The sequence below is a fragment of the Bradysia coprophila genome, unplaced genomic scaffold (genome assembly GCF_014529535.1).
Source record: "Bradysia coprophila strain Holo2 unplaced genomic scaffold, BU_Bcop_v1 contig_755, whole genome shotgun sequence".
Lineage (NCBI taxonomy): Eukaryota > Metazoa > Arthropoda > Insecta > Diptera > Sciaridae > Bradysia > Bradysia coprophila.
Window position 1 is genome coordinate 1 of NW_023503994.1, and position 22,742 is coordinate 22,742.

Below are 22,742 nucleotides of genomic sequence, written 5' to 3' on the forward strand. Positions count from 1 at the left end.
TCCCTTTGTCCCGGACCGAAATAAAATATTTAGAAAAGTGAAACATTCTCAGAAATCGTAAAAACGTTTGATTCGAAATTGCAAAAGATGCAGAAAATTGAAATATGTTCAACAGTTCTTTAATATGCACAATAATAAATGAATTGGTACACACATGTGCTACAATGCAATTTTATTCAGAAATTTTTATTGGTTTTATAAAAGTGACTGAAGCGCGTTTGAGGTTTGCACTGGCAGAATAAGACGAAGAAGACATTATTATTACATTTTATTTTTGTTTTTCACCAATCATTAAACTATATTTATATATTTTATGGATTTTAATACGTTACATTGTATTTTGTAATTTAATTATACATTTGATGTCGTTGAGGTTGAGCGTTTTAAGTATTGTGGTTAACTGTTTTCAATAACGTTAAAATTAGATAATTTTTTTTATTCTGCAATTTGAAAGTGGATGCCTGTATTTTCGCGATTTTACCTCAGTATATGGCTTTTGTTGCAATTCAAATTTCTCGTTTGGAAGCTATCATTAAACCAATAGCACCATAATTACAGAAATCGTAGTTTGTCGACATGTCTCAAATTAATTTCGACTTCGCGGTTAATAATACAATTATATGTTCGTCCACATGTGTTCCAAATAAATCATTAATTTTATTTCCGCATTAAAAAGTCGTAATTACAATCTTTCATGTTGATCCACATCCTCAAATACACAGGACGACACAGTTTTACTTTAGTTAAAAATCAAAGTTTTAGAATCAACTCTTGTAAGAAGGCTAAAGTTATAAACTAAAGTCATAAATCATGGAGAGGTCCACCCCTAGTTAGTGAATTTTAATGTTTTCTTACGTGTGATAAATTTTTGCGATTGAATCACATTTATTAATGTGTTTTTCTGAGTGGTAATCAAAGCACCACGAAAGCATCCAATAATAGCATATTATGCAACTAGAAATTAAAATTGATTTCTGATAGCCTTATGTAGCATATAGAAATCGCAATCCAAGCTACTCCTACCAAACTGCGTGAAAGGTTCTCACATCCATTTAACCTTTACAATCAAACGTAAGAACTGTGATGAAATATACATATTTCGACCCTGGCTAGAACAAAAACGAATTAAATTAAATGTTTTGATGTCTTTCCATGGAGCCATGTCGCCCGTGTTTTATTAACACGAAATACAATGTTCTTGTTAATTAATTATGTTACCCATCGCTTGTTGTGTGATATCTGTGTGCGGTTTAATTATTATGTAATAAAAGAACGTTCGGTTCTGTTCTTAAACAGTTTATGGGACGACGAAATAGAGCGTTTATCAAAATGTCCGAGTGAATTCAATTTTATTTATGATTTCTCATAAATTTTATTTTATAATCTAACACCGGTCATATGCGAACGAAACGTAATCTGAAATGACTTTGAAAAATGGATGAAGAAAAAAATTATTTGCGTCATGCATAACAACGCTTTTTGTGTTAATATAAAAATAAAATATTGTTCATTCAATTCTTTCTTATTCAATTCCTTGCACAGCGTAACAATACCGTATATATACACTCACCACAAACAAACAAATCTATTTTAAATTTATAAATTTTATAACATTGACGATGTATATTGACCACGTTGATATTTATATTCATTACAGGATCGCCAATCAATCGTCTTCCGATAATGGCCAAGTCAGTTTTAGACTTGTATGAACTGTACAATTTGGTAATAGCTCGTGGTGGATTAGTCGATGTCATTAACAAGAAATTGTGGCAAGAAATTATCAAAGGACTACATCTACCATCCAGTATAACGAGTGCAGCATTCACGCTACGAACACAGTAAGTAAAAATTAAATTAAATGAATTTATGGGGGACGTCTGTTTGCATTGGAGACTTCGAAGAAGACACAATATTAAAGATATATAGAGACACACCGTTCATTTTTGTGAAACCGTGCTTCCGCATTGATAATTGATCAATGGCACAACGAACGGGTCTAATTGCTAGAAATCATCAATTGATTTGTTGAGTTTTGGTGCATGAATGAATCTGCATAATGTCAATAAACCCCACTGCAGTTAGTTGCATACAGTGTTGTAGTCCTAGTTGTGAATTTATCGTCGATGTAATTCGAGTTATGGATACTCAATATTATAACTGAAATTTATTTATGTAAACAAATCAACAATTTAATTTATTCTTTATTTAAATTTCATTTATATACCGCACTTTATGGAATATTTAATTATTAAAGACGAAGAGGTACAAAAAAAATGGTAGAAAAAAATTGATTCCCTCTTTTACAGTTCTGTTTGCATTTGCGTCTATATTTGAACAACCAATTATACAGCATATGCAGTTTGAACCATCCAATGGATAAATAATTTACATAAACATATACACGAACCATTAATGAGTTGTTACAATGTCTATACAATATTCCACATCTTTGATTCCGAATAGGTTTATTCATTTCATTTTAATATTTACATTTGCCGAGATTGATTTACGCATTTTTATGAAAATTTATTTCTAGAAGAAATAATAAAAATCTTTTAAACTTTCCATTCATTAATTGAATTCACACCTAATTATTATCGTTCGATATGAAGAACATACGGATTTAATGGTTTATCGGATTTTTTTAATATCAAGAAATATCAGGGTTTTTCGGTTAATATATTTCAGCCAGCAAGAGAACCGTATTTCATTATTAACAGCTAATTTTGTGTATTAAATTATTGATTTAGTAAATCTGTCGATGAACTCATTGTAATAATTATTGCTGGGATTTAACACAAAAATCTACTGATTAAAGTGGAAGAAAAAACACGTTCGTTTTGATTGAAATGGAAAAATCACAAGCTACAGCTCTCCGTATCTATCATATTTAGATAACTTGACTGTTTTCTCATTTACACCAAGGCAAGGTGTACATATTTCATTATATCGGTTCAGCTCTCTTTATTCACACTACCTGCTCATTTATTAATTACAAAGAATTTTAATGATAATTAAGATATGTGAACAAAGCGTTTATGACTGGCATGACTTTGCCAGAAGTCGTTAAACTTCAAAGTCACTTGAATTTATTCACACAAAATAATTATGTGACAAATCTAACATTGTCGATCAAGCGACAAGCTCTGGCTGGTCTTACATCGCAGTTAAAACAAACGAAGCATTCCATAATATCCTAAGCGATACTTTAAATAATATATATTATGCACCTGTTGCCAAAATTGGTATTTTGACGTGTAGGACATTATTGCCCTAGCCGAAGGCGTGGGCCATAATGCCTACACGTCAAAATAACAGTTTGGCAATAGGTGCATATCATATTTTATCTGTCGAGAACAGATATATCGAGATAAACAAAAACTCCCTAGAGGGATAAGCTCGAGATTATCGTTCTAGACAGATAAAAGGAGTAATTTCAATGATAATATAGCGATTCGCTTGCCGTTTGTAACTAGAATTTATTAGAATTTGGTAGCGGTTTTCGTCTGCCGGAATAATTCTTGTACATCTACATATCAATAATTTGGCTAAACCGACAGCCCCCATCAGCACAATATACTTTATGCTACGAAAAATCTGCTTATGCATCTACGAACCAAAGTTTATTGTATTAATCGAAACCACTTTGACTATAAAATAAAATTGAATGTGAAATTAACGACAGCGTAATGCAAATAATAATAATTTTTAGCACACATTAGTCGGCTTTTGTTACAAGTATTCAGCTGCACAAAATTGCCTTTTGATTTAATGTTTAAACATTTTTTTGGATTTACCATTGTCGGCACTGCATTGGCGAATGGAAATTTAAATTTAATTGACTTTATTTTTAATATTTAAATTTCGGCCAATTATACTGAAATTAAACCTCGCCCTTCTTCTTCTTCTTAAGTGCGGAACTCCAATACAGTTTCATGGAAATTTAAATGCATCAAGAATGGTAATAAAACTTTCTTTGGCATACGCTTTTTTTTGTGTGTTTACAACAGGAAAATATGTGTATCGCTGAACACCTGTTAACGTGTCGTAAAATGGTGCGAATCAAAGAATGCGAAACAGAATTTTTTAAATTAATTTTTTTAAACTAATTTGAATTTCGATTCGTTTTCGGGAAAGAATGCAAGGAACACATGAACTTCACACACATTTATTCTAATAAACGGTATTATTCGCGAAAGAAGTCAAGTAGACCAATAAAAAGCAGACATTGGATTGCAATGATCTTCATTGCAGGTGGTCCATTTATTCATATTTTCATTAAGCTGTTGCGAAAAAACATATAGATATGATCGAGGCTAGAGCGTTAATCAGTAAAGCATCTACTCCTGAAACTATTGGTGATCATTATCCTAAAATATTATGTTGATGTTCAGTTGAAAATTATTCTAATTCTATTGATTTCATGTTAACATTTTGAAAACTACAAGCGTATAGCCATAAAATCATTAAATCTGTTACTTCTTTTGTTCAAAGTACTGCCTATCGTTTGATATCAGCTCTTGTACTTCGTTAGTTCTTACATGAATTTAGCAATGTACGACCAAATTAGCTAGAGCTTAATTTCTGTTGTATCGTCGATGTTGTTATCAGATGAAATGGCCTACTACTGAATTGCTAAGCTCTTATATTCAGTCGTTTCGAGTCTTTGTGCATAAGGATTTTAAGCTCGAATTACTACGTACTGACCCATACGTTCCACATCACCATTATCATTTATACTTACCAATCAAATTATTTAATTTGATTTCAATTGGAATTTATAGTTCCTATGTCTTCGTGAATTGCAGTAAAAATATTTCCATCAATCTTACCACCGACATAATTCATGTAATGCATAAAACATAAGAATTGCCAACATAATGGAACGGTGTGGCCTGGCGATATTAAAACGGTTCAAATAAAGTTTATAAAATCGTTTTGCACAAGAAAAAAGACATGCATATAAAAATGCCTGGTCGGAGATCATCTTAAGGGCATCATCATAGATGCAAAAAAAAATTTATTTAACAAAATGAAGGGGCGGTGTTACAGTGCTGTAAATCAAAGTATCACTCAAAACATCAATATAATAAATAAATTTTTCAAGCTTTGTATAGTTGAATAAATGCATATTATGTGTGTATACTGAGCTAGATTTATCCGTTTGGCTAATGTTAAAGGGCCGCGCATGGTACATATGTATATATGCGTGCTTTTATGCATTTTTATTATTTCATATTTTCTGGAATATAAAACGACCATTTTTATATTCCGATGGTTGGACGTGTATTCAGTTGTTTTCTTTGATTTTTCTTTTTATTTCGGTTCGGTTGGCGTGTATTAAAATAATAACCTAATGGAACATTACCATTAAACAACAAAAAGCGAATAAAAATTAAATTGTTGCAAGAATTATTTTATTTTTGCATTTCGTTCAAACTTACCTACACAGACGAACGAACGAACGACTGGTGGATACAAATATTTTTTAAATTAAAATAATATTTTTATTAGATTTTTCAGCCATTAAAATGTCTAAATTGATGGTTTTGTTTGATGTTAATTAATTTTTCTTATTAAATTTCGTTATTGTTGTTCATGTTATGAAATTATAATTTCTACTTTCTGTTGTATAAAAATATTGTTTTATCGCTGCTGGGCTATAAGACACACCTCTTTTAATTAAGGCATTTGTTTCTTGCCTTTCAAGACGTTCATGCATTTTTAACATCTGTTTTATCGATAGCAACAACAACAATATACACAATGACCTACGCGTTTTACATGCAAACATTATTGTTAACACAAATGAAGTAAAAGATTTTGTATCAACACTGATCTCTTTAGTTTTTTTGGCGCCAATGGCAAATTTCAATGTATTGCTAAGCGCGTATTTATTCTCTATGTGACGCAAAAAAACTTTTTCGGTCGTCCCTTTTTTTTTAGGGACAAGAGGAATTGCCCATATTGCCCACATGGAAAAGAAAGCACTGTGAAACTTTGAATATTATCAGTAAAAGATTCAAGGATTATACTACGATTGTCTTGCCTTTAATTGAAGATTAAATAAACGGAAGCCAATACAGTCAGTGTAGCAGCTTCAACAGTATAAAGTATAAACAGTTTTGATTGTATGTGTGGATCAGCTGATAAATAGCTGAATCAAACTCATGCTGAATTTTTACTTCCTCTAACTGTAAGAATTAAATGTTTTTTTAGGAACGCAACAATGAGATCCCCATAAAATTTTGATTAATGTTTTTGCTGTAAACTCTCAAAGAATACTTAAAATTAAAAAAATGTCCTTTCCCTTCCAGATATATGAAGTACCTGTACCCATATGAGTGTGAAAAGAAAAATTTAAGTACTCCTGCTGAACTCCAAGCGGCTATTGACGGCAATCGACGTGAAGGTCGCAGATCCAGCTACGGTCAATTTGATCAACAAATGCAGGGACAACTACAAATGGTAATTATTTAAATTGAATTTTGCTAAAAGATAAATTTCTTTAATCGAAAACTTCAATCTTCTGCAGCAACGGTCACCCACTGGTCTGCAGCAAATGTCACCCTTATCATTAGTCACTCACGGCAACGCACCAAATTCACACCATCGTATGATGGGCGGACCACCGCTTGGACAGATGGCAAATGTAGTACCACACGACATCGAACAGCGTATGATTGAATACATAAAAATGTTTCAACCGAAAGAGCCAAGACGTACGTCATGAAGATTGTTACATTCATATTGGCATCCGATTGATTCATTTCCTTTTCGCTTTAGGTTCCCAAAGTCCTGAATTGTTGCAACGGGATGCATTAAATGCATTGGAAATGTCAAGAGTGGCCCTTTGGTCGATGTACAATAATAACACAAGCCCACCAGTTTCAATAAATACAATAAGTCCGCCGAACCATGAACCACAAAGGTACAGAACGTTTGACCAAATATTGGATATTCCTTTCAGAACACCAGATTCTAACGAAAAATCAATTTTAATTCGCTTTCAGAGAGGCACTAAACCTAGCTGAATCTCCACCACACATTCCTAACGTTAAACGAGAACGTGAACGATCGAGCGATTACCATGAAAGAGACAGAGATATTCCGTGCGAGCCACCGCAGAAACGTGCCGTGCCCATCGATAAGTCATTGCAAAGACACAATTCGTCGTCGATGCACCACGACGACCGGTCTAGAACGCCAATGAATGATCATGACGTTTCCGACGATCCCGCTCATTCATCCTCACCGATCCGCAATGGCATTTCTAACATATCGTCAGGTTCGACGACGACTGTACTGTCGGGAATGCAATTCAAAATAACTAGTCGCGGTAAGTGAATCAACTGTTCGCATGGAAACGACAGAAACGATTGAATGTATCGATATGTATTTGCAGGCAATGCAGCTAACGGCGAGCAACAATTGGTTGTGACAATGGAATTGAATGGAGTTCAATATGAGGGCGTGCTATTTGCAAATCCAACCACAAATTCGACGAATGCTTCAACGCCGACGAAAACCAATCCAAATAGCAGTCACAATCCGATCGATGAAAGAGAAACGAACCGAGTTGCTCGGCCACTCGTATCATCGTAATTTTGCCAATTTCGGGAGAACATTTAATTTTGTGGACAATCTACTTGAACATTTTATACGTAGCATACAGTTGGAATGTTTCGTTTAAAAATAGACGACTTTTTGATTTCATCAATTGAATGTTGAAAATAATACGCAATCGTGTCGTTAGCGACTGACCCCAAGTTTTTTTTCTAATAAAATTGAAATTTATTAATTAATTAGTTCTTCGGTCGATTGGCCTCGCTGGAAATCAGATTTCGTCATTTTCAATTTTTAAGATTTTTTTTTTTGCAAATTTGATTCACTCCAAACCTTATTAAAAAGATCTTCTGTGTCATTTTTTCTTACGAAATAAAATGTCACAGGCAACCCAATTTAGTTTACCTGTTACGGACGGCCATATTATTGGTTATCAAGAAGTAATAGATTCGATAACCGATCTAATGACATATGACTACCGCCTGTGGAAGTTTAAATTCATTCACAAAGACACCCTAAAAAGTCAGGATACTTCGAACTAAGGATATTGCACAATATTTAGTAACTCTCAGTGCAAATTGTAACGGTTTCCATTTTGTTCCCTGTTGGTCCTAGTCCTTCGAGTCCTTAGGCATGTTGTAAGAACTTATCCAGTTTTTTCTCTAAATTTACTTCCTTGCTTCAAAATCGAAACATGACGAATTGGTGAATCAAATCATGTTCATGTCGTCATTTCTCTGAAACGGCTAATCATTTGTTGTCAAGACTAAAGTGCACTATGACCTCAGGTTAGATCTTCTATGGAAAAATGTATGTGATCAGTGATCATACACTAGCCTATGCTTTGAACAAAAGAAGTTAACAGATGATTGCGACACGCTTGCCGTTTTCATAATACTTAGAGGTACAATCTATGATAGTAAAGGAAAACTTTGACTTCGGAAACGTAAATGCAAATTTGTTCAAAAATGATTTCCAAAAATTAAACTTAAATGAGAAACAAAAACTCACTTCAAAAATAGGCTGTAAAAATTGATTTTTTTGTGTTTAAAAAACTAAATTTATATTGTGAGACCGAGATGCATAAATTATTTAGTTAAAAAACCAATGGATAAATTAAAGTGGAAAATATTTTTAATTTGTAAAATTCTTTAAAAACAAGAAGATTTATTCAAGAACAAAAGTCATCGCTGCAATATAATAATACAAATGAAAAGTGAAAGAAAAAGAATTATTAAAAAAATTAAATAAATAAAAGAATTCAATTAGAATTGTGCGTGTGGTTTAGAAACTAAATTAGTTGTGTAAATTGAATATATACTTAGTGTAGATCTAAAGAGAAAATTTGTGTTAAGCGATAACGATTGTCATTATTTAGGGTTTTTATATCGAATGGGACGGGTGTAGCATTTTTCTTCTTTTTTCTTGGCTTTTTTAGTCTTTCAGAAAAGGTTTAGTCATCTGTTATCGATGTAACAAACAATGACCTCTGACTGGTTATACAAACAAAATGTACAAAGAAATGAAAAGAAACATTTTTTTTAACAAATTCCAGGCGATACTTTGAACAAATTAAGAGACAGATTTAATCATTGTATTTCGATGGGCCGTTTCTGAGAGGTGAATATATAACCATGAATATTCTCAAAACCGAGAAAATGATTCTGTAGTAAGCTCATTTTATAAACAGACATCATTCTAATCTCTTCCTTCGTTCAAAATTTTCTTCTTTTTTTATAACTATATTTTGATGACCTTGAGTCATTCCTTCTTCTACTTGCGATAGCAAAAACTCATTTTATTTTGACTTTATTTAGTGGAATCTAAAGAAATACACAAAATGGAATGCAAACTGTACCGCAGAAAACGTTTTTCGAATAAGAAAACTTTCGTCTCATCTAATCCAAAAGCGTCAAAAGCTAAACTTTCCTTATGTTCCATTCGATATTTATGTGTTGACGAAAATGTGACAGTATCGATATAGTAGAGTTAATGATACAACCGATAAGATAATTATGTGTAGTTTAAAGTTAAACATTAAATATTTAAATTTTTTTTTTGCCAAAAAGACTGTTTTTGTTAATTATAGTAATTAAAAAATATTATTTTTTTAGATTTAGTAGAACAAAACAATTTAACAATTCACCCATCAAACCATAGTAGTAGAGACAAAGATAAACAAAAATCAAAAAATTATTTTGGCCAAATTCTTCATTCAATCGGTTAGCTTTGAATTATATATTTTGTTCCACACATTTTTTTTTTAATTTCTTATAATTAGCTCACAGTTTGTTATTTGTATACAAGAAAATTTTCATGAAAAAGAAATTAATCATAAAATTGTCATAAAAATAAAAAAAATAAAAAAAAAATATTAAAACAAACAGCTGGTGTTGCTATTCATCTGTTATCGATAACGATGACAAAAATAATCACAAGCTCTGGGTAATATGGTAATATGGAAGCAATAGACCCAAAAAATAATTTCGATTTCGTCCATCTTTCTGGTGGTCTGCCCATAGCCCATTGGTCGTGTCATTGGTGGTCTCCAATTCATTACGGTTTTGGTCCAACAGTTTGACTTTCTTAACATTTTCCTTTGTTCTCATCTCATTTCATCATTGTGAGACACAATTACTGACAGTCTGTAACAGGTTTAACCGTTTTTTTGTTTTTCAAGTACAAAAAAAATGGCTCAATCCGCCATAATTCTACCACAGACCCGACAGTTTCGAAAGAAAACAATGTTATTTACAATCAAAATGGTCCAACACATTTTATTCAGATGATAATTCCTTTTATTGCTACAAAAAGCCAAAGTCTTCTTGGTCATCAGTCCATTTTACTCGAATGAATGTGAGAAGATGTTCCTTGCATCGAACGGTATCGAACGTATCTTATTATGTGAAAAGAGATCTATAGATGTGAGATTGAGATTTTAGTTTTGCGTACAATACTAGCGTGACCTTTGTCAATTTTTCTCGACAAAATGTCTAGGAGCAACGCACTTCATTAACAACACATTGTTAAAAGAATTAGAGAATTTGTCCCAATGGTTGGGAAATTTGATGAAATACGACCTGGCCTCAATGCATGGGAAGAACGATATGAAATTTGGTGTGAGTTTATAGTTAGGTTCGTTTGTTTATTAAATTTGTTTGTTGATTCTGTTTGAATGAATTTTTCTGGTTTTCTTCCTGCGCTTGGTTGGGTGTTTTCACAGCAGTTCCCGATTTTCCATCTGAAGATGAACTTGTTCTTGTAAACTTTCGAGGTTCGTTCAACTGAAAGTATACTGCTGTCTTGGGAAGGGATCAGTGAACCACCACTGAATCCCGAGGTCGAAACAGCGTCTTTGCTTCACTATTTTTCACTTCACGTGATCAAATTGGGTAAGGGAAGAGATGTTTGCTCTGTTTGTTTATTTTTTTTGACTCGGTTTAGTATTAATAGCCTCGCGCTGAGGGTGAGTACCAGTGTTACATTTGGTCCGTTGTTAAATCGCAACGTAAAAAAAACAGGCACGGCCCCTCTAATACTGATTATCACACTGCTGCTGACTGCTAAACACTGGACGTCCATGTAGTTTTCTGATTACAGCGGTGGGACGTGATTCCAAACGTCCTATATAAGGAACTACAATGGATCGTCAATCAACAATAACACCACGACGATTCTCATTTCAGTTTCTTTCTCTTTCTAAAATATTCTTGTTGCCCATGGGTTGATGACAATAGTTTGTGATAGACACAAATTTTGTACATCACACGGACTGACAAGTAAAAGGCTCTATTATCTGTGTGTTGCTAGGAGCAGAACTTTTCCTGTTAAGGTTTATAAGTTTTCAGAACTAATCGAACCACAAAAACTGTGATTCTTAAACTATTGTTTTTCATTCCGGGCTAAGCATAATTTCGGCTAGTTTTCTATCTACTTCTTGGACAATTTTAGCAACATATTCTGTGATTTGCTTTTCCCCATTTTCCAATTCAACAATTAGGTCATAAATTGTACAAGCAACGGACTGATTTTTTGCCACTATAGTATTGTATTAAGCGTAAATCGAAATCGGTATGTGCTGCCCCATAATCAATAAGTGCTTTTTCAAATAATGAAAACAAGTCATTTAATAGTGTTTCTGAAGTTTCGTGAACACCGCCAGGAGTTGGGGACAGTGGAGGATGTGGTGCAGTGGGTGAAGTTGCATGTACACGTAGTCCGCAAAATAATGCAACACACAACACAACATTCGGTCTTCAAAACGATTCTGGTTATTGTTGAAGGGTTTTCGTTTGATCTGTTCTGAGAATAGACAGATCGAAACCGTGGATATTGTGAACAATTCAATATTATAGAAATGTAGTTCGTTCAGACTAGATCATTCATTTAAGTTAATTCGACTTTGGAATCAATAAAGAAATCGAAAAATGATAACGAAAAGAGTATCTGCTAACTCTTAGTATCGTCTATGAAACAGCATGTTTAGAAGACAATCAACATTACCTAAACGTGAAACCAAATTAAATTTATTTCAAATGCTGCGCTCGAATGATGATACTACAAATTTAAAGCATTTCAGTCACCAAAGATAGTTTCAGACATTTTTTCGCTTCTACTTATTTTTGTGATAAAGCGTTTCGGCAATCTGTGCCACAGCTACATCCGACACGGCCATTCCCAACGCATGGTAGATAGTGCGGGGATGTTTCGTGAGCACTTTACTCTTATTAATGATTTCCCCAACTTCAGCTTCAACGGGACAATTCAGCGCTTTCAGTTCAGTCTTAGCGCCAGTATAACTATCCACGTAAAGTTTGCTGCTTTCGTAGACTGTGGCATCGAGTTCGGAATGATGATTAACAAATGATGCGCCAACAGCTGTCGATAGAAATGAATTACTAACGCTGCCAATAATTTACACTTTGCAGATGACCCTACCATTGATGTGAACGTTTTCCTTTAGCATGTTTCCAAACAGTACCGGAGTCGTCGATTGTGTTGCAGTGACGATGATGTCAGCCGTTTTGACGCAATCGTGAACGGATTCATGGACGAAAATCTTCAAATTTTTGTTCTTAAACGATGCGGTCAATGTATCCAATTCTTTCTTCAAATTGCTGGCCCGGGACACGGATCGATTCCACAAATGAATTTCGCTTATTCCGAACATTGTGCCGAACCCAATAGCATGAATTCGTCCCTATAAAAAACGGAAGGAAATCAAACCAATTCAAATCGTCTGAGTACTTTTCCCCTGAACGAATTACCTGAATACCACATCCGAGAATGGCAAGAACTTTGTCGCCTTTATGCTGTTCATTTCGATCGAAATAAAGATATTTCGTTGATGCCATACTCAATCCGGCAGTTCTCCATCCGGTTATGCCATTTGCCTCAATAATAGTTTTCATTCTACCAGTTTCAGTGTCGAGCATAAAAATCGTTGCTATGATCACCGGCAAAGGTTTCGGTAAGCTAACGTTGTTTGGAAACGCTGTTAGCAACTTGTGACCCAAAGAATCCATCGCTTTGTCTGCATCGATGGATTTTATTCGATAGTTGTCAATATATCCCAGCATTGAAAATGCAAGTCCTGCAGCAAAGTTGGTATGTATTATGATTATGCCGTGCCAACAAACAAAAATTCTACTAGAAATTACCATTGCGTCGCTTCATATTGGCGAACGGTCGTGCTGGTTGAATTGAGGATGGTTGTGAGTCACTGGTTTTTTCCTCACACACGGATTGCAGTGCTTGTACGCATACTTCGAACACCGCCGGCCAGGTCAATAGTTTATCAACTTCTGCTTCGGTAATGTATGCTGGGCGACACTGAATGCAAACAGAATTGCTTAATGGAGCAGAATTCGAATTTCAAATTTCAAATAAAAGAGAAAGCGAAAAAAAAACTAAATCAATTGAATTCCGTCTAAAAATTAGAATTCGAATTTAAATGGAAGTAAAACCCACCTCACTCATCTTTCTTCTTTGGTGTAATCGTCGATTTAGAACGGTGCAATCGAAGTGTGATCTTGTCGAAAGGAGATCAGTTTTTGAACTAAAATGAGAAAGCTAGATCGTGGGTATCGAAAAATTACCGGCTACTACGCAAAAGTTATTTGATTTTTTTATATGGTTGTTTAGATTCAAGGCTGTATACTTTGGCTGTATACCCCAAAGTATACAGCCTTGGTTTAGATTAGGGGTCATTGAAATAGTGCGCACTCTTTTTGGGGGGTAGAAGGGGTCTGACAAAAGCTTGCTGCCATACAAGATTCCAATACAAAACTGCGTGCAGAGTCGGAAAATCGCCTTTTTTAGCGTACGAACTATTTGAATGGCGTCATATATAGTACGCCCTTGATGGAACTGAATTTTTGACTAGTGGATTATTGTCCTTAAACTTTGCTCGGGCTATACCACAGCTCTGCTATGGCTATACACTTCCTAATAATACATAATCAACAAAATCTCTGAAAGGAGTCTATCTATGCTATTCTATTACTTCATCATTTCTTTCAATCTAATTAAAATTCATTTTTTTGAACATACTTTTCGTTATAAGTCATAGCTGTTTCATTCGGAAGTCTTTATTGATTCTTGATTATAGACATCCTTAACATGTTAGTCTTGATCACATGCCAATACATGCTATTTAAAATAGCAATATTGCAACTATATCTACGAGCTCGACCGATTTTGACCATCTCCACACTGAAACCCACAATTTCGATTATCGTTAACAGAAGAAAAGCGAGTAAATATTTTTTGAGGAATACTTCAGTTTATTTGCACATACGATTTTTCGCTTAACAACATTGCAATTTGTACTTACGAATTTCATAGCTTAGTGACTATGGTTCAGCGGCTGCTTCAGTTGTTGTAGTCGCTTCGGTTGTTGTAGTCGCTTCGGTTGTCGTAGTCGCTTCGGTTGTCGTAGTCGCTTCGGTTGTCGTAGTCGCCTCAGTTGTTGTAGTCGCTTCGGTTGTTGTAGTAGCCTCAGTTGCTGTGGTCGCTTCAGTTGTTGTAGTCGCTTCAGTTGCTGTAGTCGCTTCGGTTGTTGTAGTTGTTTCAGTACTTGCAGCAGCAGTAGTGGTAGTAGTTGTTGTTGTGCCCGTTTCCGGAAGTGGAGGATTTGGATGTGCAGGAGTTGATGGGAGTGGCGGATTTGGATGTGCAGGAGTCGATGCAAGTGGGGGATTTGAATATGGAGCCGGAACTGGAGCTTGATAATAAGGATTTGGATTCACGGCTGGATAATAAGCATATGGGCCAACAGGTGGATAAAATGGTGGAGGTCTTGGACTTGCATAAGAAGATGGATACGATTGTGGATAATATGCTGGTGGACCATAAAATCCTCTTCCGGAAAAACCACCCCAACCACCGCCGCCACCATAATGCGCTACAGGGGTCGTCAGTACAGTCTAAAACCAATTTTCGCATTTATTTTCAATTTATTATCAATTATTTTATATATTATACCTGTGCTACAGCCAGTACAACAGCTACGATCGAAAACATTTTAGCCGTCTTTCAATTAATCGTCTCCTCGAAATATGTTGTTGATTGTATAAAAAATTGGTCTTATATAGCCGAAGTTTTCACAAGTACGAGTCATCGTCTTAAATTTGAGAAACAGTTGAATCAACAACATTTTTATTAAATTTGTGTGACATTTATATCAATTATCGGCAATTTTGTTTTTGTCATTATTATGAATTGTGTAGCTTCAAAGTAGACATGGTTAGTGAGTTATGGTACAATGATCACCCTACCGCCAACGAGTATTAAAAAAAATCTATGTCATCAATTATCGAGAAAAAAAATGTTCAAAAATGAGAGTGACTGCTTCCAAATTTTTATTTTGGCCAGTGGAAAGTTTCTAGTCCAATCCGAAGGTAATGTACTGTAATAGCAATCATTGCAGAGGAGAGAGTAGAAGATTTACAGAAAAAATTGAATATTTAAAAATTTGAAAAATTGAATCATTCGACGTCAATAACGCACATTTCATGGCTAGTTTTCATGAGGAAATTCAAAAGTATGTTTAAAATACATTTTCGAATTTCCGCATCCGACTCTAATATGAACTATCGCAATGGTACTGCTTCTCGTATATGAACGTTTAAATACTTGTCTGTGAAGTTTTCTCTGCCCATAAGTATCTTTGAATTTTTTTATAATTGTCGCTTAACATATTAATTACCAATTTGAATTTCTATTAGGAACTCCACTAAAGCTGAACCTGCGTAATATCTGTTTTTCGGTAAATAGATGACTACAACAATAACATCGCAAAAAGAGTAGATCGCTCTACACAGGCAAATTTTAATTAATCAGTCTGCCTTTTTTAAAAACAAAAATGAAATTAATCGTTTTGTTTTCTACGAACTATTCTTTACAGTCAAGTTTACAGTAATTAAAAATTCGTACGAATAAAATTTACATTTCTGAGTTGTCTACGAAAACCAAATTTTTTTCTTCTGGGAAACAACACTTTAAGCTCTGTCATTTAGATGCCATCTACTAATTCTATACAGGAAATGCCAATAATTTTGAATTTATACAACTGTGGACGTCTGCTAGATGCCCCTGATCTGAGGTAGTTTGAGGATTAGATATTTTTAGCATACAGCCTTGTTTCATTTTAAATAATGTTTTTTGTAGCTCTCTGTCTACTTTAGAGCTTTATAGTGTCAAGACTTTTTTTCATAATATTCTAAAAAGAAATGTTCGGCTAAATACATACGAATAAATAACAGTTTATACTCACTAGCCTCCAATAATTTTTTTTGTATGAATACGACAAATTAGGAAATTCTAATAAGAATTAAGCTTGCGGCCAGAGTTAAGCGACGTTTTGCGGAAAATTCTTTTTTGTCAACGAAAAATAGCAAATCAAAGAAGACCTAAAATACCATTTTTCTTCGACGTATAGTTCATATTGATATTATTGATATTTTCGAAAAGTCAATTTAAATCGAATGTTTTATCGATAACCGATAATCGATACATATAGACTGATAATCTTTAAATGTCGCGTGATAATCGAGTAAGTGTCAACTGATAATCGGTAAATATAGACCGATAATTCGATTATCAATCGATAAAACATTGATTTTGTAATCGATTATTTGGAAATTTTATCATCGAATGATAATATGTTTCAGTGAACACACCTAAATTACTGACGAACTTTCGTTGTTTTTTATAGAAAAACATTGTATACGCAATGCAACTCGGTAATAAATGATTTTTAGACACGCGATGTGTATTGTCACACTCAGATTGCGGCCTCGAGTGACCATCTACGCATCTAGTGCCTAAGCATTTATTAATCGGTGGCATAATAGTTATTAACATAACAAGATATAAAAAGTTCAAAAGTCCAAAAGTAATCACATGGAAACTAGACTTTTCATTTTTGTCCCGCGGTATGTACACACTTGTCACGAAGAAGTCGAGGCTTGCCGAGACTGATAGTGACAAGTATGTACTCCATTTTATCACATAAGTGAAAACGAGAAAACAACATAGACCTAAAGTGTAATCTTTCAAATATTCTTCTAGTTAAGTAGACACACCGTGACTTCCATTGAAATGCAAAACTTTAAATCAAACACTAGGCGATATTTTTACAAATGAAGTAACAAATTGAATGATTTCGTTGTTCGAAGTTAAGGTATTTCAATATTTGGTAAATCACTTATCTTAGAAGTGTCTTCTACTTCTGCTTTTTTCCAGAATAGAATTGGGAAATTTACCCCAAAGGTAGAATCGGGACAGGCGAAATTTACCAGAGCAACTAACATTAAGCTGAACAGAAGAACAACGACCGTTAGAATCGACAGTTTATGTTGTTTATGAGAAAATGTATCCGATACTCCGATAGTCTACAGGAAATAAAACGGAAGTTTGATTCGTTGTTTGTGAATACATTGTCATAGTAGATCAACCGCAGCCATATTTTTAGAGTGCAAAATTTGCCAAAATTATGGTAACGGCACAAAATTAGCGTACAGCTTACACATGATCTTGCAGCAAAATCAAAATGAGTAGCACAACCATCGTAACGATGACTTCGTCGGCGAATTTTGTAAAAATGATCAAAAACTCGTTCCATCGGTATCGTTCGAATTAATGAAATGTGCTTCTTCTTTTTGTTCAGTTTCCCTAAGCGTCTGCTTTCCTTCAGTGTAACTTTTATGCGCTGTGGAGCGAATATTGAGCCTACCGCCTCTAATGGGAATCGACTCGAACGTTGCATTCTAAATGATAAAGAAACAGAAAGTCGATTGAGTGTGGAAAACCCCGATGTTCAACATTGGAAAATAATCTATATCACTCCACTGTGTCTCTACGTCTAGTGTATAACACTCATCATCCGAACATTTGATAATCTGCTTTGAATTGATCGTTCTACGTATTGTCAAAATATAATTACCATCAATGGCGATTGCAATCCTTCAGGTATATCGATGTCAATAACGATATTGATCGAATTGTTTCGGTGTTTCTGCGTCGCTAAGTAAACAAGTTGCAGACTTACCACAGTCAACCCATGGACAATTAGAAAATAAGACAAAACCCAATTAAAAATCATTCTGGCAAATGAATGAAAGAATGATATACGTTAATACAAGCACTGTGTCGTTGTCGGTGGCGCACATTGTCAGCAGATCATGCAATGCATGATACAGCTGACATTATTGTTTTTTTTTCCCGAATTTTTCTGTGTGAGTGCATTTTTTGCATTTCGAAACGCATCTTGTGCGTAAATGTGTGTGTATTGTCTAATAGACAATGTCTATGAATAGAATAGTTGTTGTAGCAAGTGTAGTAGCTGTAAATATCCCTTCTAGGGTGGATCAGCAGAACAATTTTTTTTAGATTGTGTGTGAGAATGACTGTGATAAATGCCCGTTCTCATTTCATTACATTGGTTTCGAGTTAGTTAAGCAAATATGAGCTGCAACGAGGATATACGACAAATTTTGCTTCGTGTTGTATAATCCGAACCCGAAGTTCATGAAACGGTGAAAATGCGCCAGCAGACGTATACCGCATACCATCAACATCGCATGGTCGTTGCTATGTATCGGATGGGGTCAGGAATACGGTAGAGGTGAGTGGGCATACCTAATTTTTATGCCCGCCCTGCCCAAAGCCCAATAATTAAAAAAAAACATGCCCACGGCGCCAGCCAATGCCAAGAATTTTAAAAAGCATGCCCACTGCCCAGCCCAATGCCCAAGGCCCACATCGGAAATTTTCGGAAAAAATTTGAAAATTGTCAATCTGAGGCGAAACTGAGGTTGACAGCACATCGTTCGTGGCAAAATTCTAGTAAATTGATGAGTTGGAAACACGATTTTATGTGCGAAAGCCGTTTTAAAATTTCTTGATGAATATTACATCGTACGGAAAATCTTGACTACACTTAAGACTTAAGTTTGTGGGCTCACACATTTTTTGAAAAGTGCCCATTCTGCGCCCTATGCCACGAAATTGAAATGCCCATGCCCATGTCCCGTGGGCATGCCCATGGGCGTGGGCAGCCCACTTTTATGGGCAGCCCACTCACCTCTAGAATACGGTGAAAAGATTATGAAATTTTCATATTGTGTCCTTAGAGGATTGGTGCCTTTTTATTGACATCAAGACCAGTAAGTTGCTCAGGACCCTGTTATAATAACTAATGAAAGTACAGGACAGACTGGGCCGATTGGAAAATTCATCGTAAACTGTGAGTGCGTTTTTGATCGATCCATGTCAAAATAATGTGAAAATGAGTACGTTTGCTTGTGGAAATCAAATTTTTATGTCTCCGGGCGGACGATAGACCATCTGTTTTTATTGATTATAACATGTCCATATTAATTTAATTTAATTTTTGGGTTTTGTTTCGTTTTATTTTATACTCGATATGACGGCGTTGAAATCATGAGAAACTATCGCTTCCTTTTTCTTAGCGAACTATGTCCATCGTTTTCCTATTAACTTGGCCCCATCTTTTGGATGGGTCAGATCCCCTTGACTGACTGACTAATTTTCTCAAGAAGATTTTTTGTAATCCGAGCAAAAAAAATCACTCTAAAAGTTGTATAAAAGTACAAGGGTATGTGTAGCAAAGTTTAGCTTAGAGATTCTTATTTCCCTTTACTTAAACACCACAGATTCTCAATCCACATAAAAAACTTCGTACTTTCAGTACTTAAGAGGCATCGATGCTTTGCTGAAAAGTATACATTTGGGTGATTTTAAATACTGTCCTTTGATGATATCTTTCCACCAGAATCATTTTTTCAAATATGTACGACTGCACGATTGTTAGCTTTCAACATAAAACAGATTAGGTTTGTAGCAATCCTCTCTCTAGCAACCAAACTCTCAATTCTCTGTGTCAAATTCACACCTTATTTCTTTGTATTTTACCTTGATTTACTTGATTCTTTTACCACCTTAATAAAAGTAGTTTGTTTGCTAGAGAGGTATTGGTTGTAGCAGTTTGACCAACCATGAGAAAACTAAGCAGTTTATGAAAATTTCGTTACACTGCTCACTTTTTTTAGAGCTGGTAAAGTTTTTTTTTATAAAATCATGGAAGAATGAGACCATGTTTTGACACCTTTTATTGGTATGCTATAGTACAATGGTAACTTATATGTTAATTATTACTATTGATGACAATTTTTCCAACTGTCTCTCTGTGAGAGACACCCAGCCGAACGTGTGCGAGTTTTTCCATTATATTGATTAATACTACAATTTTAGCTAACCACCGATGCCTCTTAAGTTTTATTGTCTGCTAAGAGACCCTGGAAAGTTGCGAATTTCTCGCTTATCTCTTAAATAAAAATGGAATCGTGTTCACACTCGTCCAAACTTTAATTTTTTTTCTTATCATCGATACCAAGATATTACACAAAAAATTTTTTGGAATAAATCCTAGAATATGATTACAGTATATTCCATTACGAACTTAACCCAAAATTTCATTTTAGAAATTTATAATTTTCTTTTGTGGAAAACCATTAAGAATTACTCAACTTAAACACGATAATATCACGGGACGATACAAAATTTCTTTTGGGAATATCTCTCAGATCCCCCGAACCGTTATGTTATAGGCCATCTTTGAACTTATCCTCGGGAATGGAATTCCCCGTCTAATAAAAAAGTTTTTGAAATCCGTTGAGGATTACGTGAAGTTATCGTGTTATCTAGGAACGAGACAAAAATTCTTTTGTGAATATCTCTAAGATCAGCCGTCCGTTATGACCTATCTTCGAACTTAACCTCAGCAATTTAATTCGCTGTCGATTAAAAAAAAACATTTTGGAAATCCATCGAAAACTACTCGAGTTATCGTGGAATCAAGCGACAAGACAAAAATTCTTTTGAGAATATCTCTAAGATCACCCGTCTGTTATAGTCCATCTTCGAACTTAACCTCAGGAATTCAATTCCCGTCGATTAAAACAAAGTTTTTGGAAATCCGTTGAGAATTACTTAGTTATCGTGTTATCAAGAAACAAGACAAAAATTCTTTTGTGAATATCTCTAAGATCACCCGTCCGTTACGACCCATCTTCGAACTTAACCTCATCAATTTAATTCGCTGTCGATTAATAAAAAGTTTTTGGAAATCCATCGAACACTACTCGAGTTATCGTGGAATCAAGCGACAAGACAAAATTCTTTTGGAATATCTCTAAGATCATCCATCCGTTACGAATCTTCGAACTTAACCTGAGGAATTTAATTCCCGTGAAATAAAAAGTTTTGGAAATTCGTTGAAAACTACTCGAGTTATCGTGTTATCAAGGACAGACAAGTTGAAAACTACTCGAGTTATCGTGTTATCAAGGGACGAGACAAGAATTCTTTTGGGAATATCTCTAAGATCACCCGACCGTCATAGCCCATCTTCGAACTTAACCTCAGGAATTCAATTCCCGTCGATTAAAAAAAAGTTTTTGGAAATCCGTTGAGAATTAGTCAAGTTATCGTGTTATCAAGGAATCATCAAAGTGTGACAAACATTTTCTATATTTAAGGTTTTTGGTCATACATTCATGCATTTTCAATCATAGTAGTAAACATTGTGTGACAAACATTTTAGGGTGTTTATCATCCATAAGACCCATGACTTTCAGTCAAGGGAACAATAGATTCGAAGTAAAAAAAATCAGTTAACAATAGAAGTGGATTTTTATTATTCCGCAAAATTTGCACAGCACATTTTGTTTGTGAAAGGTTTTAACTATAAATTAAAATATACTTTTTAACAGCATTTGTTGTTGTTCTGGAAAATATGTTAGATTTATACTTTTGTTATTTTTATTTTAAATATTTTTATTTCTTTTTTTGTATATTTTTCTAAAAAGATTTTTTGTTATATTTCATAGGTTATTTCATTTTAAAAAGGTAAATTTTCTCTTGGAAATATAATTTTATGGATTTGTATATATGGAATTTTTAGTAAATTGTGAATTATCTTTGTATTTCTAACGTCGATGCGTTCAGTGTTTAAAATGAGAAGGAGCGTTTAAATGCTGTGTGATAACAAACTGAAAGTTTCTAAAAAAATCTCTCTATTATTGCATAGTGAACAATTTTACGAAACTTTTTGCGAGATTATTTGTGAAGCGAAGCAGCATCAAATGCCGAGTAGTTGCAAAGTATTTATTTGTAAATTCAATGTACCATTCGATGTTATATCATATATTATTGTTGCAGCCTACCAACACCAATCCTATTATTTAGTAAAATACTACAATTATTTTAGATTTACCTTTTTTAGAAGATCGTTGTCTCTTAAGATTAGGAAAAAGAATAAGCAATGAGCTCTGGTTAGGTTACTTTACTTTGGAATGGAAAAAAAAGTATTAAAATCTTTGTGTATCAAACACTATGCGATATTTTACACAAATGAAGTAACAGATTGAATGATTTCGTTGAGATACGGTTGTCGTTTCTAAAGGGTAGGTTTGGTTTTGGTTGGAATTTGTTTCACTATCATCCGAGGCAACAAAATTGTGGTTGGAGTTAAGGTATTTTAATGTTTGGTAGATTACTCTTTTTAGAAGAGTCTTCTACAACGTAGATTTAAAGAGTCCGAATGTTTCGATTATGTATTGAAAGTGAAAGCTTCATGTTTTCTAAGT

At 34.3% G+C, this 22,742-nt stretch overlaps 3 protein-coding genes across 4 annotated transcripts; 1 reads left to right on the forward strand and 2 right to left on the reverse strand.

Annotated features, from left to right (window-relative positions):
* Positions 1-1,662: 1,662 nt before the first annotated feature.
* LOC119084538 (protein dead ringer-like) lies at positions 1,663-8,808 on the forward strand. Its single transcript, XM_037194546.1, has 6 exons — positions 1,663-1,841; positions 6,321-6,471; positions 6,539-6,725; positions 6,790-6,934; positions 7,017-7,342; positions 7,409-8,808. Exons 1-6 carry the CDS (start codon positions 1,684-1,686, stop codon positions 7,606-7,608), a joined length of 1,167 nt encoding a protein of 388 aa, XP_037050441.1. The 5' UTR covers positions 1,663-1,683; the 3' UTR covers positions 7,609-8,808.
* Positions 8,809-12,073: 3,265 nt separating this feature from the next.
* LOC119084539 (ketimine reductase mu-crystallin-like) lies at positions 12,074-13,655 on the reverse strand. The gene is made up of 5 exons (XM_037194547.1): positions 13,540-13,655; positions 13,230-13,401; positions 12,837-13,162; positions 12,508-12,769; positions 12,074-12,447 (listed from the first exon to the last, which is right to left on the reverse strand). The coding sequence occupies exons 1-5, from the start codon at positions 13,546-13,548 to the stop codon at positions 12,182-12,184; spliced, it is 1,035 nt and encodes a 344-aa protein (XP_037050442.1). The 5' UTR covers positions 13,549-13,655; the 3' UTR covers positions 12,074-12,181.
* A 676-nt stretch (positions 13,656-14,331) lies between these two features.
* Positions 14,332-15,187, reverse strand: LOC119084540 (extensin-like). 2 transcript variants are annotated; one of them, XM_037194549.1, is made up of 3 exons: positions 15,055-15,187; positions 14,586-14,996; positions 14,332-14,531 (listed from the first exon to the last, which is right to left on the reverse strand). In XM_037194549.1, the coding sequence occupies exons 1-3, from the start codon at positions 15,091-15,093 to the stop codon at positions 14,424-14,426; spliced, it is 558 nt and encodes a 185-aa protein (XP_037050444.1). In that variant the 5' UTR covers positions 15,094-15,187; the 3' UTR covers positions 14,332-14,423. The 2 variants fall into 2 exon arrangements, with proteins under 2 accessions (XP_037050444.1, XP_037050443.1); XM_037194548.1 differs by having other exon boundaries at positions 14,332-14,996; positions 15,055-15,186.
* Between the last annotated feature and the right edge of the window lie 7,555 nt (positions 15,188-22,742).

Excerpts from the sequence above, each read along its gene's own strand:
- LOC119084538 (XM_037194546.1), top strand. The coding sequence starts at position 1,684 with ATGGCCAAGTCAGTTTTAGACTTGTATGAACTGTACAATTTGGTAATA. Across the intron at positions 6,726-6,789 it reads TCAACCGAAAGAGCCAAGAC|GTTCCCAAAGTCCTGAATTG; the intron begins GTACGTCATGAA and ends TTTTCGCTTTAG. Across the intron at positions 6,935-7,016 it reads CCGAACCATGAACCACAAAG|AGAGGCACTAAACCTAGCTG; the intron begins GTACAGAACGTT and ends ATTCGCTTTCAG.
- LOC119084540 (XM_037194548.1), bottom strand. The coding sequence starts at position 15,093 with ATGTTTTCGATCGTAGCTGTTGTACTGGCTGTAGCACAG. Across the intron at positions 14,997-15,054 it reads TTGTACTGGCTGTAGCACAG|ACTGTACTGACGACCCCTGT; the intron begins GTATAATATATA and ends AATTGGTTTTAG.
- LOC119084539 (XM_037194547.1), bottom strand. Across the intron at positions 13,163-13,229 it reads CAATATGAAGCGACGCAATG|GACTTGCATTTTCAATGCTG; the intron begins GTAATTTCTAGT and ends ACTTTGCTGCAG. Across the intron at positions 12,770-12,836 it reads TTCTCGGATGTGGTATTCAG|GGACGAATTCATGCTATTGG; the intron begins GTAATTCGTTCA and ends CGTTTTTTATAG.